The sequence below is a fragment of the Drosophila takahashii genome, chromosome 3R, assembly GCF_030179915.1.
Source record: "Drosophila takahashii strain IR98-3 E-12201 chromosome 3R, DtakHiC1v2, whole genome shotgun sequence".
In the NCBI taxonomy this organism is placed as follows: domain Eukaryota; kingdom Metazoa; phylum Arthropoda; class Insecta; order Diptera; family Drosophilidae; genus Drosophila; species Drosophila takahashii.
This window is the reverse complement of record NC_091681.1, coordinates 26,118,729-26,135,419: the sequence shown is the minus strand read 5'-3', so window position 1 is coordinate 26,135,419 and position 16,691 is coordinate 26,118,729. Positions and strand designations below refer to the sequence as shown.

The following is a 16,691-nucleotide window of genomic DNA, read 5'->3' as shown; positions in this document are numbered from 1 at the left end:
AAGGTTGCAAAAAATCGATCGATATTTGACGGCAAAAATCGATATTGCCGTTTATGTTTGACCCATCTCTAATTCCTTTTTTATTCAAATTTTGTTTTGTGTTTAATTTAATTTGTGTCTGTGTCTCCGTGTTAATTATTCCGAAAACCACCTGTAACTCCATATAGGTGACCTGCTGCCCTACGCCAAATATTCTGCGAATCAAACATGAATGTTTGCCGCCTGTGCCTGTCGAAGGACGCCACATTTCCTGTTTTCGGCACCGGCACGACTGCCATAAGGATAATGTCCTGCACATCGCTGGAAATTGAGCCCGGGGATGGCCTGCCGCAGCACATATGCACCGCCTGTCGCCTGCGGCTGGAGGAGATGCACAGCTTCCGTCGCCGCTGCCAGGCGGCCGATCGGCGTTTGAGGCGCCACAGGGCGTTGCTGCGGCAGGGGGTCAAATCGCAGCTGGAGGAGGTGGAACGGGAGGAGGGAGACGCGCTGCAGGATGTGGCAGGATGCAGCAGGTCAGTCTGTTCGGAGAGCAATGCCCAGTGGCGCCAGCAGGCTGCCCAGCTCATCCGCACCGAAATGGATGCCTACAAGAAGGAGCTGCTCAGCACCTGCAAACAGGCTGTGCGCGCTGACATCGAACTGGAGCTCCGGGCGGAACTGGAGAAGGCCGTCCTGGCCGAGGCCAAGCAGCAGTTGCGCCTGAGCGTCCTGGACGACGTCTTCTACGAGCTGGAGAGCTACTTTGTGCGCAAGCGCAACGAGACTGCCTGCGAGCAGGTCAACTGCACCGAGAGCCTGGCCTCCGACTCCGAGATGCAGATGAACTCCAGCAGTCAGCGGGCTGCAGATAATCCCGATGGTTTCTACGACGCAGCGGCAGGCGAGGAACCTCTGGAATTCAACGATGACAGCGAGGTGGAGCTGCTAGGTAGGAATTAATCATCATAATCATATGAATTTACCAGAAAACTCATAAATATTGCTTGTAGCCTTTTCAGACGACGAACCAGAGCCCAGCAGGCAATCAGCTTCCACTGCCACTTCTGTTATTCCCGTTCCCATGGTGGAGATCAACATGAACGACCCTCAGCTTAGCCATTTGCGGGAGGAGTTCAACAGGGACGCCTTTTTGGGTAGTCACAAGTCTCCCAAGAGGGATGTAAAAAACCAGACGCCAATTCGCAAGAAGGTGCGCTTCCAGAGCCCCAAGAAGGAGCCCGAAAGACTCTGCCGGAAGCACAGACCCTGGTCAAGAAGGTACTCCCATGCGAGTAACTACCCATCCAGCAATTGTGTGCGTTGCCGGCTCAGAGGAGCGGATAAGCTCAATAGCTCAGTTTCATAGTCCCAACAACTAACTTACTATATAATTCATGTGGTCCTTGTATTCGCCTGTCTAAAGTTTATAAGAATTTTTTGTGCACGTATGTTACTTTTTATGTATCGAAACTAACTGATATGAATGAGATTCTGTACTTCGTCTCCTAGCATTCTTAGTGTCTGCAAATATGTATACTTTAATTTAAAAAAATAAAAGTTAAACTAAACGATAGCATAATTTTTGTAAAATGGAAATGGATCAAATTTTTTTTACAAAATGGAAGGACATATGGGAGTAAATTATTGAATTTAACTATATCATTGATATAAATAAATCAAATATCTGTACTTTTCATGCTTAAGATTTATAATTTTTTTTAGAATTAAACTCAAAGAAAAGCCTTGTGAGCTAAAAAATAAGTAAGTAAAAACCCAAAAAAAATTTAATTTAAAAAGACAGTAAGGCTGTGTTGGCTTGCGTTTGCTTCGAAAGTGGGTATTTTTTGCCGCCCTGCCTGCGGTCACATTATTTTGGTGTGATTTTTTTTTGACGCCACCGAGTAAATAATACGTTGATTTGCCCGAAAATATACGACCCCATGGAGGCGCCGCCGTCGTATCCCGATTTGGCGACCCTGTGCCGGCTGTGCCTCAAGGAGCACCAGGATGCGTACGCGATCTTCGAGGCGGACGATGCCCAGCTCTCGATTCCCGTGCGCCTGATGGCCTGCGTCGCTTTGGACGCCAAGGCGACGGACAGTCTGCCCAAGCGGATCTGCCGGGAGTGCCGCTACCAGCTGGAGAAGTCCTTCCTCTTCCGCCAGCGCTGCCAGTGGGCGGAGAAGAAGCTGCGCAAGCACATCCGCTTATTGGGCCTGGGCAAGCGAAGTCGCGTCTTCTCCAAGGATCCTGACGACTACGACGAGGACGAGCTGGAGTTCGAGGACTCCATCGGCTTCATCGAGGCGCAGGACAAGGAGCGCCGGCTGGAGGACGAAAAATGGCGCGAGGAGTTCAAGGAGGAGCAGGAAGCGGAGTTCAGCAAGCGGCTGGTCAAATCCCGCCTAGAACTGCGAGCCAAGCTGACCACGGAGCTGCGCAAGGGACTCGCCGAGGAGGTGCGCAACCAGGTGAGGGAAGAGCTGGCCCAAGAGGTGCGCAACCAGGTGAGGGAGGAGCTGGCCCAAGAGGTGCGCAACCAGGTGAGGGAAGAGCTGCGCCATGAGGTTAGCGAGGACGTGCGGAAGGAGCAGCAGGCCATGCTCCTGGGCGAACTGGAGGTGTATCTCAGCGAGAAGAAGGCCGGTCAGTGGGAGCCCCTGGATGGCTCTGAAGAGCCGGAACCAAAGGCGCAGGTCAAGGAGGACTCCTCCTCTGCCAGGCACAAGCTGAAATTACCCCACAAGCGGCGCCTCAGTTCGCCCAGCAAGCCACCGACCATGAAGGCGGAAAAGGAAGAGGAATACGTGCTGGGGAGCAACTCAAACATGGACATGGAGGCCATCGAACTGGAGGAGGAAGTGCCCACGGAGGATGGGGAGGATGACTTCAGGGACATTAAAATGGTCGGAAGCGGGGATGTGGTGCACACCGAGGATGGGGACATCTACATTATAAATGCGCAGGACCAGAAGCCAGAATCCCCGCCAGAATTCGACGAAGACAACGAAATCACGTCCTACAATAGTGAGTGGAAATCTTCTCTAGAAGTACTTATTTTTAATCTCTTCTTAACCTTTTGCTTAGTCAAGGAAAACGGCGAGATTCAGTTCAGTGGCGAAAAATCGGAGGGAAACGAGGACGTGGTTGTGTTTAACCTGGGTGAAGAGATGTCTGAGGAGCAACAGGTCTTTAATTTCGACGAGAGTGTCATTATTGTGGTGAGAAGTCTGTTTATATTATATAAATTATTTTGAATTTTTTGTTTTATATGAATGAATTAATTCGAATTTTCTGTTAAATAGAATTGAATGAATTTGAATTTTGAGTTTAATTGAATGAATGAATGGCATGAATTCCGAAATAATTCAAACGACAATTTATTTTGAAGAAGAAAGGGCCATCATTTTGTGATTAGGTCTGCATGAATTTTATTTTCTAAAGAGTTAACATTAAAGTGTTAAGAAAATTTCCACTTTTTGTTTTAAAAAAAAAGCACACAAAAAAAAGGCAAATTAAAAAAATTCATAAAAATTATTCATTCAATTAATTCGAACTTTATATATATTTAAACTCTATGAAAACATCTACTTGTTTTCAGGAAAAGGAGCAGCTGAACAGTGACGAACAGACGCCAGTGAAGCGAAAGAGATCGAGTGAGTTGGTGTTCAAGCAGGCCTCCAGTTGCCCGCAACCGAAAACCGGGCGGGTAACGGACACGGTCAAGTCCTTCCAGTGCCATTTGTGCCCGGTGGCCTTTGCCACGCAGAAGCTGCTGACGCGCCACCACAATACGCACATCAAGGGATTGAAGAGCGGCAAGGGCGGTACACTGAAGTGTCCCAGCTGCTCGCTGCAGCTGTCCTGCGCCAGCTCCCTCAAGCGCCACATGATCATCCACACGGGCCTGAAACCCTACAAATGCACCGAGTGTGAGCTGTCCTTCTCCCAGCGCGAAGTGCTCAAGCGTCACATGGACACGCACACGGGAGCCAAGCGCCATCAGTGCCCCCAATGCTCGAGTTGTTTTGCCCAAAAGTCCAACCTGCAACAGCACATAGGTCGCGTGCACATGGGCAACTCTCGGACGCACAAGTGTCACCTGTGCCAGCGCAGTTTCAACCACGTTTCGGGGCTCAGTCGCCACCTGGTCACCCACGCTGGCGTCATGTTCTCCTGCAAGCAGTGCGGCCGGCAGTTCAACGATCGCAGCGCCGTTCAACGCCATGTGACGACCATGCACAAGCCGAAGGACAAATCGGCGGACTACGTATCTGAAAACGAGATCAGCGAATCCGACTTTCAACCAGTGTCGTTATAGGAAAGTCCTTAGAGCTGTTTTACAAAGACCAAGTTTTACTCTGAATATTTTACAACTTTATTCGCGAACTTCAAGTGCCCACAACAGTTGGCACCAAATATATTATCAACATGATAGTTTTAAAACATTTAGAAAACATGCAGCGTTAAACAGTTTAGCAAACAAATACAAATCGGAACATTTGGAACAGCTCTGTAACAGGATACCATATAGCTAGACGTACATTTTACAATATCATTTTAATAAATACCACATAAGACGATGTACAATTTGATAGGCAAATACACGTATTTTTAATAAACTCAACTCAACTCCTCTACGAATACTTTAAACTTAGTCTAAACGCCAGAAAACGGGACTCAAAATGCGCTCGAGTGCCAAATGCAATGAATAATATTTTCTTGTATAATCGGAAGCGCTTTGCAAATGAGATTACCTAGGGAATCGAAATCGAAACCGTTTAACGTTCTTGGTTAATGCGTTATAAAGCCAATAACAATCCAATATCACCCTAGCCTACTAAATCGGAACAATATCTTTCCTAACTCCTGCGACCGCCCATCGCCCACTGCTAGTCGGAGTTGGTCAAGGAGCTGCGCTGCGATTCCAGGGTATTTGAGTCGTGGCGCTGGCGCAGCACACGCGTCTGGCTGGCGGGCAACTTGGAGAAGTCCTTCATCACATTCTTGTACGTCTCATCCTCCCCGTTGTACTCGTCGTTGGGTCCAATCTCGTCATTCAGTTGTGTCAATCGGAGGCTGGAAAAAGCGATTGTTAAGTATTTCTATTTCTGAACTTGGTTATTCCAAACTCACAGCGTTACAATGTCGGCGTTTTCCTGGTCCACCGCAATGTCCAGCGCTTTCTTGCCATCACTGGAGGCCAGGTCGTAAGCAGCCTTATGCTTCAGCAGCAGATAAACCTGGGCAATGTGTCCCTTGGCCGTGGATATGTGCAGGGCACTGTAACCCATTTCGTCCACCGCATCGATGGCTATTCCGTTCAGCAGCAAGAACTCGCAGGCCATTACGGAGCCCGAGATGACGGCCTGGTGCAGGAATGATCGCTGCCGGTCCTGGGGATTCTTCCAGACCTTGTCGGCACCCAAAGCGAATGCCATGCACATCACGGGCAGATTGTGTACCACCGAGGCCATGTAAAGCAACTGATTGGCGTCCAGCTGCGTGAAGGGCAGCTCCTCGGGCGTCTCGACATCCGACTCGCCATCGGTGCTCTCTTGATCGCTGCCCAGAATGCCGGGAGTCTCCAGTCTATCCAGGGCCAGGTCGTCGCCAATCACCAGCAAATCGTCGCGTGAAATGCTTAGTGACATCGAGGGAATGTTGATGGATTCATCATCATCGTCATCGTCAAGCTCGTCGCCCGTTTTGGCCGTGTTATAGATGCTCGGATCGTCGCTCAGGGTTTTGGGCAGTGGTCGCTGCTTTTGCCTTCGTCGCAGCTTCTTAACCGCCCACTTGCGAGTGCCGCCCAGCGAGAGAGTGGCCCGCTTGGCGATTCCACTGCCGCCACTTTCCACGTCCTCGACGACGCCGCCACTGTCTATGCTCAGCACTTCGGCCGTCTCGCTGGCCAGCAGCTCCTGCGGCTTGGGCATTCCGCACACGAACCGCCGCTCCACATACTTGGCCTTGATCCAAGCCTCGCGCACTCCGATCTCGCACTGCTCCGTGGGCTTCTTGAGCCCGCAGTCATCACCGATGCGCGCCTCATATATACGGTTAACCACCTCGTTGCCCAGCTCCATCATCACCTTCACGTTCTCCGTCTCCCAGGCATCCAGCGTCAGGGAACGCACCTTGCTGTAATGGACGCCCAGACTCCGGTGGACGCCGGAGCACTCGATGCACAACGTGATGCCCAGGTTGATCGAAGCCCATCGTGGTTCGGGGCTCCTGCAGTCGCAGCAATAAGCGTTGCCCGGTATCTTCAGGAACTCCTCCCAGTGGCTGGAAAATTGCCTACATTATTATGAACTCAAATGGAATTTGTGGATGATTCAAGCCTACATTCTACGCTTTGCGGGCAGCGCGTTGTTGGGTGTGTTCGTCGATTGGGGACGCGAGTGGTGCGTGGAATCGTGCTGGATGGCTGCTCCAATGCTGTGCTGCAGCGCGGAAATCCAAAGGGATAGCATATCCGCTGAGTCTGCCTGCAGGATGTGGGATCTGTAAAAGGAGATACAAAGTAAATAACTCATATGTATAGAAAATCAGACATATAACTCACTTGGTAGGCGAGATGACCTCGAAGCAGAAGCGGCGGTCGCCTTCGTTCACCGGGCGCACGCTGCAGATGCGCAGATCCTCCTCCATGACCGAGAACGAGTCCTCGTTGCTGCGTTTTCTGCAATGCGAATCCAAATCACTTCAGCGTACGGCCACAACACATCACAATCACATCACCACACAACAAAAACATCACAAAAATCAAAAGTTGCAAACGAAAAGAAGACGTATTGATTAACTAAGCAAGCAGATGGGATGGCAGATGATTCTGGATAGACAATATGAGCAGAAGCAACTAGGCAGAGTGCACCCACCTGTAGACAAGCTGGTTGTCGCTGAGGTAGAACCATCGACGGCACCAGGTCTTGAAGCCCTTTGACTTCTTCTTGAACAGATAGCCCTCGATCTTGTTGGAGGTGCTGTTGGTGTTTGAGTCGCAGTAGCGATTCACGCTCATGTGCCGGTTCTGCATGGCCTTCTCCAGCTGCTGGTAGTCGCCGCGCAGGGCATTCAGGTCCTCGCTGATGTTCTTGAAGAACTCGTCAAAGTCGTTGCACAGGTCGAAGCCCTGGTGGTAGTAGGTCACGCACGCCTGATAGTAATCCAACAGCTGTCGGTGAAAAGAGCAGGGAAACCAGCATGAAAACGTGTCAAATAGCTGCTACTATTATCCAGTATTCTCCGAACACAGAGGCAATCCAACGCCGAGCACTCCCTTTAGACAACTGAGCGAATTGGCCAGCGCACAACTGACTCAACACGCTGATCAATGGGTTTAGATATGAGGCATACATATAGCAACTCGCATTGATATCGCAACAGTGACGTCATGGCAATAACAAATCAGAGAAAAAACCTTATTTACTTAGTGGTCGCGGGCCAGGCACTTCAATCAGGGCGATAAGCGACATTTCCTTACCGTGGACAATATGGAGGGGACCTTGCGAGCCTGCGCCAGCGTTATATAGTTGACATAATCCAAAGCGGTGTGTTGGAAGCACGACTTGGAGGCGGAAAGGATATTGGCAGCTTCCTGCATCTCCTGCGGTCGGTTTTTGCTGGCCTGTAATAAGGGGGTTAAGGTTAAATAAGTAACTTATTGACTTTAAGCCTAGCCCACCTGTGCGTTCTTAATCAGCGCATTGTCATAGCCCTCAGAGACCTTGAGAAAGTGCCCCTTGTAGTCCTTAACCTGGTTGATGTCGTCCTTAACAAAGACACTAAGGTTTTTCAGCACCGTGCGACTAGCCTGATCCAACAGGATGGTGTGGAACTTGTTCATCTCCTGGAAAACAAACAGGACATGAGTTGTTTATATAGCAAAGGAGAACGAGACCAACCTGGAAGCAGTGAATCAGCTTGCCGAGCGCATTGTGGGCGTTCTTGTTGTCGAGAAAGTGCTGCTGCAGATCCCACAAGGACATGGCAAAGGCGCTAGATAAAAAACAATACCCAGAATTGATGGAAATGAATATGCATGAGGAGGGAAAATTGCGCAGCCAGTTGTTTACCTCTGGTTCTTGACATACTCCTTGCCCGAGTCCACGGCCACGTTGCACAGCTTGATGATTTTCTCCAGACGCTGCTCCAAGTGCTCGATGTCGCTCTCCTCCTTGGACACAAATTGTCTGGCGAACAAGAAAAAAAACAAATAAAAAACGTTTGCACAATTTGTTTGTCGCGATGTAAACAAAAGATGGGCAAGCTGCTGATGATGATTAAAATTGCCTCCGACTGGCTGAGCAGCGTAAATATAATCTTTCAGCTTAATCAAAGAAGTTATCGCGGGGCCAGCGGATGATTCCTACTCTCACTCCGCCTCTGTTTATGTTGACACTTTTAATTTATGCGGACTTATTAAAGCGCTGTTTGCGCTTCCAATTGAAGACGAGTCGCCACAAAATAGAGAAGACCCCGTCCGGGGACAAGTTTTTGTATCACTCAGTTGCGTCGTCTTGTTCTGGTTTTTTTCTCGCCTTTTCCCCTGTGTCGTCCATCGATTTGTCGGGAACTGCTTTTGTTTTAACTTTGTATATATTCTGGGAAGTACTCTTTCAGGGGGTATTGTAAGTTTTAAGTGGAACTCTGCACGATAGGGATTTCTGAATTTTACTATGGTTATCATGGAGCAAAATTATCACTCTGTGCGTTGTTTTGGGACGTTATTAGCTTGATTTTAAAGCTAAATATGTAACTAAGTGAGAACTATAATAACATATTCTTTTGAATGCGATACATAAACATTAACAAACAAATTCCTAAAGATATATCTTTTTATATTTGGCATACAGACGATCAAGCGGAATGCGCAGTACGTTATTGTTTTCGATAATAATTATAATTAAAACTTGGCATTTTATCCACTATCGCAGTTTTAAAACAAACGGAAACTACTCAAATCTGGGAAAGTATAACACAGTGCAACATGAAAAATGTAACCGCAATTCTGATTTCATGGGCGGAAAGAACTCATCGAAATAAGCTAAAACCCATTTGGGTTTCTCTGGCTTAGCTCGCGTTAACCTTTTATAGCGAGTTAAAGTTTTACATACAAAATTTATTTGTAACGGCCATATCTTGTGAACCGATTAAAATTTCACTATCCAGTCTTCAGTGACTATGTAGCTATGAACCCAAGGAACTAAATTGACAAATGACTCTTGCGCACTTAGCACCTTGCGCTAGGTGCGCGTTAAAAAACAAATTTGCCTAATTTTTCGATTTTTAACGCGCTAGGTGTACGTCTTCGCAAGAGTCATTTGTCAATTTAGTTCCTTGGGTTCATAGCTACATAATCACTGAAGACTTGATAGTGAAATTTTAATCGGTTCACAAGATATGGCCGTTACAAATAAATTTTGTATGTAAAACTTTAACTCGCTATAATAGGTAAACGCGAGCTAAGCCAGAGAAACCCAAATGGGTTTTAGCTTATTTCGATGAGTTCTTTCCGCCCATGAAATCAAAATTGCGGTTACATTTTATAACCCTAAAAATGTTGCACAGTGTAATATATATCAGAGCGGTTTTATAACCAGGATATTTTAATAAAACTAAGTACATGGACTATTGTTTTACTATTAAATAAAAATTCCCTAACCTTGTAGTGTTGCTTTTAAATGACGATCAATGTCATAAAGATGCCATAACTTTTATAAACCTGGGGAAGTAATAGTTTACTTTGTATGATTCACTCAAATTGATTATAGTATTTATTTTATTTAGACAAAGGTCTACCAAGTTATAAATTGCCAAGGTCTGAATGGAACTTCTATGGAACAATTAAACCTAAGGAGTATTCCTGTTTTTGTTTTCTCTAAAGCTGCTGCAGGTGTTAAAAAAAAAACCGAGATAGGAAGTGGGGATATTGGGCTGCTGGGCAAACAAGTTATCGCCGCTTTTGTGCACCGTTTTACGAGGGAAAGCTTTGTCTTTTTGGACGCGATTAGTGGCGAAGCGGCAATTTGGGTGAAATCTTATCAATCAGCGGAGAGGCGAGCGTTTGAAGGGAAAAGACGCAACGCGACGAGAGCATCGACAATTAGCTGCGGAAATGGGGGGAGGCGCTTTTGTACATTCCACACTGCTGACGGGACAAAGTTTGTTCGATGGATGATTAAGCCGCGTTTTCAGGTGGCGGAGGAGGAGGCGGTGGGTTGAATCTGTATCTGGTTTTGGATAGTAACCAGTCACGCTACATTAAATGCAATGCAAATCTCAGCCAGTGGGGCGGGGGAGGAGCGGGGCGGGGCTAGGATATATCCACCTGAAGCGGGGCGAATCCTTCAGGCACTCCTCGAACTCAATGGTGGCGCGCATTTTGACCAAAAGCTTGGAACACTGGGCACCAATTGCTCCGTTGGCTTTTTCAGCTCCGCTAATTGAGGCCTGTGAATTTTCGTTGGCCTGTTGCTGCTGCTCTGCTTTCCTGGCTGAAATGGAGATTTCGATTCGCGACTCTCGAGGGCGGCTCTTTGAGAACCTAATTGCGGGCAGCCGGATGCCAGGGGACGCCTCGCATTCTCGACAATCGACGGCCAGACACGTAGAGCACTGGCCCTAATTAGCGAAACTCGCCGATTTACGCGATTCGGGGCCGAATTAACCAAAATTACACAGCGCGCAGAGACAACAAATTAAAACGTCTCACTTTCTACTCTAGGCGAAAAGGTGTGCCCGCATCTGCGTGAAATCTTGCATCTGCCAATTGTCTCCCAGTTTGGCGGGCTTTTTTGTTTTGGCGGTTTTGTATCTTTCATATTTAAAAATAAATAAATTAAAATAAACTTTAAAAGTAGAATATGTATATTTAGAGGTTTAATAAACGCAGATTTTTACTTAATATCTTCAATTAAGTGTTTTTTATCCACGAATATGAGCTCTGCAGCATTGTCAATTCTCATATTAATGATGCTTACTCCCGTTGAAAATGGCTAAAAATTGAATAACTGAGTTTCTGAAAAATTGGAATCATCTACTTTCTTTCAACTCTGTGAAAATTATATAAAATTTATTTTTTTTCTGTTTTTATTTTATAAAATACTTGAGATGGATTATTATTTATTACATATTTATTTATCTGATCCAAATTTAGCTACAAAAAAGCCTAATTAAAAGCACTATTCGTTTTTAGGGTGCCCGTATCTCCCAATTGGAGCCCCAACCAGTGCTGCACAACTCGCACTTTTCATTTCATTGTTCTGTTCTCTTTCCGCTGGTGCTGTTTTGGTTTTAGTGCAATTATCCACTCAAGAACGCACCGAAACCCGATGCACCTGTCCCGTGCTCCAAGTGTGGGAGTGCCCAGTGCCAGTTTCATTTATAAAACTATGAGTTTCGCCCGCCTCCCAGCGCAGCTGACCGCCTGACCGATCAGAGTCGCACGCCCCCTCTTCTGTTTACCTACCCCCCTTGTCTTGCGATCTATTTGCGTTTCGTGTTCGCTTCAAAAAATCGCCTCATTTGCATAAAACTTACTACTCACTACGGTCTTTACGTCACAACTCGCTAGAAGCGGAGGAGGAGTAAAACACGCCCATTCCCGGAGGACAAAGCCTGACCTGTTTGGAATCCAGAATGTGGAAGTGCCACAAGTGCGGGAAACCCGTTTACTTCGGTAAAAAACATGCACCCACGCACACACACACACACTGCGATCCGTAAATAACTTGTAAATTATATTTATTTATGCCCACAAACAGCGGAACGTAAACAATCACTGGGCTACGATTGGCATCCGGAATGTTTGCGCTGCGAGGAGTGCGGCAAGCGGCTGAATCCCGGCCAGCACGCCGAGGTGAGTGTGTGGATCACCTGTTTTTTGGGTCAGATAATCACTAAACATCTCCTTTTCCAGCACAAAAGCGTGCCCTACTGCCATGTGCCCTGCTACGGAGCTCTGTTTGGACCCCAGTTGTTTGGCCACGGCACCCGGGTGGAGTCCCACAAGAGCTACGGGCTGAAGGGCGCCCAGAAGCCAGCTGGAGGCCAGGCCAATGGCCCCACACTCCCTCGCGATCACCTGGAATCCAAGCTAAAGGTGCGGCACTCAAAACAGAGAACATGACTCATTAAATTCCCTTTTTATGGGCAGGTCTACAACCAATTCTACGACAACAAAAGCCTGGGAATACGCAGCCGCGAGGTGAACAACCGCCTGGTGCTGGAAGGAGCACTGCGCGTCTACTGGGGCGTCCAGGGAGTGATTCACCTCAAGGAGGACGACGATCAGCGCATCCTGGTGCGCAAGAGGAACTCCTGCCGCGTGTCCAAGGCTGCCGATGTAAGTGGAGTCTCTAATACATCTTAAATCATGAATGTCATGTGAGTTTCACCCCCAGGAAAGCAGCTCGGACAAGGAAAACGAAGCTAGCGAGTCGCTGGCTCCGCCCACAACCACCACAGCAGAGGTCGATCAGCTCTCCACGGATGTCTCACTCTCCGAGAGCATGACCTTCGACTCCTGCAGCCTGAACGAGATCTCCGAGCTGCCCACCACCCCGGAAGATGCCTCGGCCAACACCACGGCCAGCAGCAAGGAGGTGGCCAATGGCAAGGTGTCCAACGACGACGAGGATACGACCACAACGGACTCCTCCGGCACTCTGGTGGAGGCTCCGACGGCCAGCACAAGCTGTGTGTCCAGCACACTGCCTTCCAAGCTGGATCACCTTGAGAAGCTGGACTGGGACGACATCGATGATCTGCTGCAGGTGGAGAGACGCCACAACGACAAGGATCGCATCTACGAAACCATGCCGGTCAAGCTGCCTTCGTCGCAGTCCTCCAGCGACAGTTCGCCGAGCAAAACGTCCACGGACACCACGACCACCACTGAGTCGAGCTCCACGCAATCGGCCACGACCAACAGCAGCAGTTCGGACAACTTTATGACCGCCACGGGGTCGCTGACCGCCAATACCAATACGCAGAATACCACAACAGTCTCCACAACCGAGACTTCGCTGGATAACTTCGAGACTTGCGATGATACCACCCTGAAGCCCATGGATTTCGAGGACTTTAAGCGCAGTGTCCACCAGGACTATGTAAATGGGGCCAATTCCTTCACGGAGCCCAACGAAGGCACCCTCAAGCGCAATCAGCCAATTGATCCCTCTCGCATTCATGATTCCCTCAAGCTCTACGGCGAGAATTCGGTGATGAGCAAAAGCTTTAACTGCGAGCATGCTTTGCGCTCCATAGATCCCACTCTGATCAACGACACCATGAATCTGCGCAGCAGTGTGGGCTCACCGCGCTCCACGCAGCGTCAGTACGCCTTGCAGAAGAGCGGATCGGCCTCAGCTACCGGAGTGACCAGCAGGGATCACAAGAAGCCATATCAACAGGGACGGCAGCTGTTCGAGAAGGGCATCAACCGCTCCAAGTCGGGACCCAGCTGCTTTGTTTACTCCGACAGCGATGACGATGACGACGAGGCCACGCTGCGTCCCCAACGCTTGGCCACCATGCGGCGCAGCGATATCCCTCCGCGGTACATCAAAATCCAGATGGACTGCTATCCCAAAGAGAACGTGGCTGCCGGCAGCGAGGGTGAGTCAAGTCGTGCCGATGCTCCGTCAATTACCAGTGGAGCAGCTGCCGGCGATGAGCTCACGCAAACCGAGGAGTTGTATACAGCCAGCGAGGGAGTTGGTGGTCCGGATGGAGATTTATCGACTGGTTTGCATGTGACGGAAGATGGTGTGGTGCTTAGGAGACCTCCGCGCACTGGAGCCGCTGCCATCAAGCGACGCAGTGGCAACCGTCGGTGAGTTCTTCTATCTTCGATTTCCAGATCTGTTTAGTAACTATAAAAAAACGTTGTTCTACAGTTCTCGCACCAAGCTGAAACGTCGGTGCTCTATCAATGGTCACTATTACAATCGGGAGACGTCCTTTTTCACGCCCCCCTACGGTTCTCAAATGTCTGTGTGGGTCTCCTCCATGGTGACCACCACAGAGGTTATTAACTTGGTGCTGGAGAAGTACAAGGTGGACAGTTCGCCGGGCAACTTTTCGCTCTTTATTGTACGCGACAACGGCGAGCAGAAGCGTCTGAAGGACGACGAATATCCTCTGATAACGCGCGTCACTTTGGGACCTCATGAGGATGTGGCTCGTATGTTTTTGGTGGATTCGCGCAAAACTGACGAGATTAGGCAAGTCATTCGTAACTTCGTTTTTGAAATTTACCTAACCGTTCTCCCTTTCTTTCTATTTTAGTAATGAAGTTGCTCAATTTTTAAATCTATCGCTACCCGAGTGCCGTGCCATTCTGGAGCGCTACGATCAGGAAGTAGCCCGCGAAGTGGCCAAAATAAAGGAAAGGTGGGTTTACATATTATTATTCGCGGATTTTATTTATTTATTTAAATAAATATATTTTAGATACGCAGAATTGCGGCGCCGTATTGTGAGCCGCATGGAATCTCTAAAAGTGCATTTGTAAAACGTAAACGGAATCTCTGATATACGAGCAATTTTTTATTAGCCATAACATGAATGCGGCCAAAAAGTGTCGGCAGCAGCACAGCTAATAGTATTCACGTTTTTATACAAGATATATATTTTTATGTAGGACTTAGAGAAAATTACGAACTAGCAACATTAGGCGCCCAGTGAACAAAAAGCAGCTGCTGCACGTCGCAAATACATATATATATATATACCTTACGTTTAGGGTTCGATTCTTCCCAGCCGAAACTAACAATCATTTCCAGGCATTTCCATTCGTTTAGAAAGCGTTTAAGACTTGTAACTAACCAAAAAATAATTATTAATCCACCACATTACCATACCATTTTTTGTTTTGTGTTTATAATTAAAATGTGCGCTTTGTGCGGTCACGTTAAAAGCGGTGTCATGTATCTATTGTACAATGTTTAGCCTTCAAGCCGTGACACACAAAGCACACAGGTCCTGCTAGTAGCGCGTAGTCGAAAGCCATTTTATTGAGTCATTGAACAAATGTGTGAAAATCAATTTGATTAGCAATTGCAAAGCCTGCGAAAGAAAAACAATAACTGTACACATACTACATATTGCATAACATGGACTTGTTGATTGAAAATCATTTGGAAATCCAATAAAATGTAAAGTTTTACAAGAGAACAGCGAAGCGGAGTTTAAGGCCCCATGGTCACCGACAAATTCCGGCCAGTAACGCGCCCCTAGTGCAAAAAGGCGGACCTGAAGGCGGCATCAGCAGCAGGAAGTGTGAGCCGAATATTCAAAAAAGGCAGCAACCGGCGCCAGCCGTCCATGCCGAAATGGGGATCAAGTGGAGGCGGAATCCAGCACACACACACGAGAAACGGGAGGTGGGGGCCAACCGAAGCCTTTCCGGGCCAAAGCAGCCATCAAAGCACAAGTCAATGATGCCATTATAATAGAGAAGCAACGGAGGAGCTGAGGACGAGGATGAGGACGAAAGTAGGCAAGCACAGGCTCACTCACATAATAAATGCACACCCCACAGCGGCGATGAGAGAGAGTGTGTGTGTGCGTGGCTATTAATTTGAAACTGACAGAGCCTACGGGTCCTCGGTCCTTGGTCCGGCTACAACGTGGCTGGGACCCCAGCTACAGCCAAAGGACCTCGCCAGCGTTGGCCAGCCTTTGAGACGCTCTGATGCTGACGCGTTAAATGGTTTTGGGGTTTCCCGGCCAACAGCAGCCGCGTTGGCCCGGTCCAAGTGTGCCAAGCGCCAATACATAAAAATCAACACTAGCAGGGACAAAAAAATAGAACTCAAGTCCATTTGGGATGCGAAGTCGCATTGGGCGCCACTGGCAGGTTCACGACCCGCTGCCTTGGCTCCAGCAATTATGGCTTAAGAGAATTCAGGGAATCCGCGCATTCCAGAGCTCTGGCAAAGGGATGGCCCGAAGAGAGGACGGAAAATCGATTTTAAACAATTTCTAGTCGCTGTCTGCTTTGTTGGTGGTGGCATTCTGGAAGGGCCTGTCAGTTGTTGCTCCCACGGCAAGGGGATGGTGTCCAAGTCGAAGCGAGGGAGAGCCTGGCCATATTGCGCATACGCAGTGAGGTACACGGGGCGAAGGGTTGGTATAAGATTAACCTACTGAAAAATAAGAAATTAAATATTTTATATTTGAAAACTAAAGTTAAAATAAATTAATAAAATTGTACACTCAATGATAATCTTTATAATATTTTTAAATACCTTTCAAAATTATTTAATTCTATCGTTTGTCTATGTTTTTTACATTCGAACCTCTGAAAGTTTTTTATTTTTAAAATATGCCATTAAATAAAACCCTTCATAAGCTCATTTTCAAACTATATTTTGTTAAAAAAATTTTTAAAATTGTAATTTCATTGATAACTATTTTGTAGGAATATTTTTTTACTAGCTTGACAACCCTGCTGAAGTCTAGGCCTTCCAGTGGCTCTCTTAGCGCATCCTTTGGCACTCTTACACCTCTGAGCAATTGTCGCAAAATTCCAATGCTGTGGCTGCCACTCAGAAACTCGACTCGAAGGCGCTCAGTTTACGTTTCGGCCGCGTCGCCTTCAGTTCCCCAGTGTTTCGTGTCCAGGCTGCACTTCATCCGCGGAGGCGCCTGCGATTGCAAGAGCAAAAACATAATCAGAATCAGAACCGAAAACA

At 47.7% G+C, this 16,691-nt stretch overlaps 4 protein-coding genes across 5 annotated transcripts; 3 read left to right on the top strand and 1 right to left on the bottom strand.

Moving 5' to 3' along the window:
• The first annotated feature begins 207 nt into the window (after positions 1-207).
• Positions 208-1,550, top strand: LOC108061367 (zinc finger protein pita). Its single transcript, XM_017147486.3, has 2 exons — positions 208-931; positions 993-1,550. Exons 1-2 carry the CDS (start codon positions 208-210, stop codon positions 1,346-1,348), a joined length of 1,080 nt encoding a protein of 359 aa, XP_017002975.2. The 3' UTR covers positions 1,349-1,550.
• A 298-nt stretch (positions 1,551-1,848) lies between these two features.
• On the top strand, positions 1,849-4,635 carry LOC108061417 (myoneurin). Its single transcript, XM_070216421.1, has 3 exons — positions 1,849-3,009; positions 3,070-3,203; positions 3,584-4,635. Exons 1-3 carry the CDS (start codon positions 1,923-1,925, stop codon positions 4,301-4,303), a joined length of 1,941 nt encoding a protein of 646 aa, XP_070072522.1. The 5' UTR covers positions 1,849-1,922; the 3' UTR covers positions 4,304-4,635.
• CenB1A (Centaurin beta 1A) lies at positions 4,337-10,719 on the bottom strand. 2 transcript variants are annotated; one of them, XM_017147566.3, is made up of 10 exons: positions 10,319-10,719; positions 8,064-8,180; positions 7,893-7,986; positions 7,673-7,837; positions 7,472-7,615; positions 6,867-7,162; positions 6,554-6,691; positions 6,334-6,492; positions 5,119-6,273; positions 4,337-5,061 (listed from the first exon to the last, which is right to left on the bottom strand). In XM_017147566.3, exons 1-10 carry the CDS (start codon positions 10,369-10,371, stop codon positions 4,875-4,877), a joined length of 2,508 nt encoding a protein of 835 aa, XP_017003055.3. In that variant the 5' UTR covers positions 10,372-10,719; the 3' UTR covers positions 4,337-4,874. The 2 variants fall into 2 exon arrangements, with proteins under 2 accessions (XP_017003055.3, XP_070072521.1); XM_070216420.1 differs by having other exon boundaries at positions 6,554-6,670.
• Positions 10,720-11,231: 512 nt separating this feature from the next.
• Positions 11,232-15,168, top strand: Rassf (Ras association family member). Its single transcript, XM_017147597.2, has 8 exons — positions 11,232-11,668; positions 11,754-11,848; positions 11,909-12,091; positions 12,146-12,334; positions 12,393-13,825; positions 13,890-14,216; positions 14,281-14,385; positions 14,446-15,168. The coding sequence occupies exons 1-8, from the start codon at positions 11,629-11,631 to the stop codon at positions 14,504-14,506; spliced, it is 2,433 nt and encodes an 810-aa protein (XP_017003086.2). The 5' UTR covers positions 11,232-11,628; the 3' UTR covers positions 14,507-15,168.
• Positions 15,169-16,691: the final 1,523 nt, after the last annotated feature.

Bases quoted from the DNA above. Each gene is read 5' to 3' on its own strand.
- LOC108061367 (XM_017147486.3), top strand. From the start codon at position 208: ATGAATGTTTGCCGCCTGTGCCTGTCGAAGGACGCCACATTTCCTGTT. The intron at 932-992 runs GTAGGAATTAAT...TATTGCTTGTAG, and splicing joins CAGCGAGGTGGAGCTGCTAG to CCTTTTCAGACGACGAACCA.
- LOC108061417 (XM_070216421.1), top strand. From the start codon at position 1,923: ATGGAGGCGCCGCCGTCGTATCCCGATTTGGCGACCCTGTGCCGGCTG. The intron at 3,010-3,069 runs GTGAGTGGAAAT...CCTTTTGCTTAG, and splicing joins CGAAATCACGTCCTACAATA to TCAAGGAAAACGGCGAGATT. The intron at 3,204-3,583 runs GTGAGAAGTCTG...ACTTGTTTTCAG, and splicing joins ACGAGAGTGTCATTATTGTG to GAAAAGGAGCAGCTGAACAG.
- CenB1A (XM_017147566.3), bottom strand. From the start codon at position 10,371: ATGCGCGCCACCATTGAGTTCGAGGAGTGCCTGAAGGATTCGCCCCGC. The intron at 8,181-10,318 runs GTGGATATATCC...CTTGTTCGCCAG, and splicing joins AAGGATTCGCCCCGCTTCAG to ACAATTTGTGTCCAAGGAGG. The intron at 6,493-6,553 runs GTGAGTTATATG...CTCCTTTTACAG, and splicing joins GAGGTCATCTCGCCTACCAA to ATCCCACATCCTGCAGGCAG.
- Rassf (XM_017147597.2), top strand. From the start codon at position 11,629: ATGTGGAAGTGCCACAAGTGCGGGAAACCCGTTTACTTCG. The intron at 13,826-13,889 runs GTGAGTTCTTCT...GTTGTTCTACAG, and splicing joins CGACGCAGTGGCAACCGTCG to TTCTCGCACCAAGCTGAAAC. The intron at 14,217-14,280 runs GCAAGTCATTCG...TTTCTATTTTAG, and splicing joins CGCAAAACTGACGAGATTAG to TAATGAAGTTGCTCAATTTT.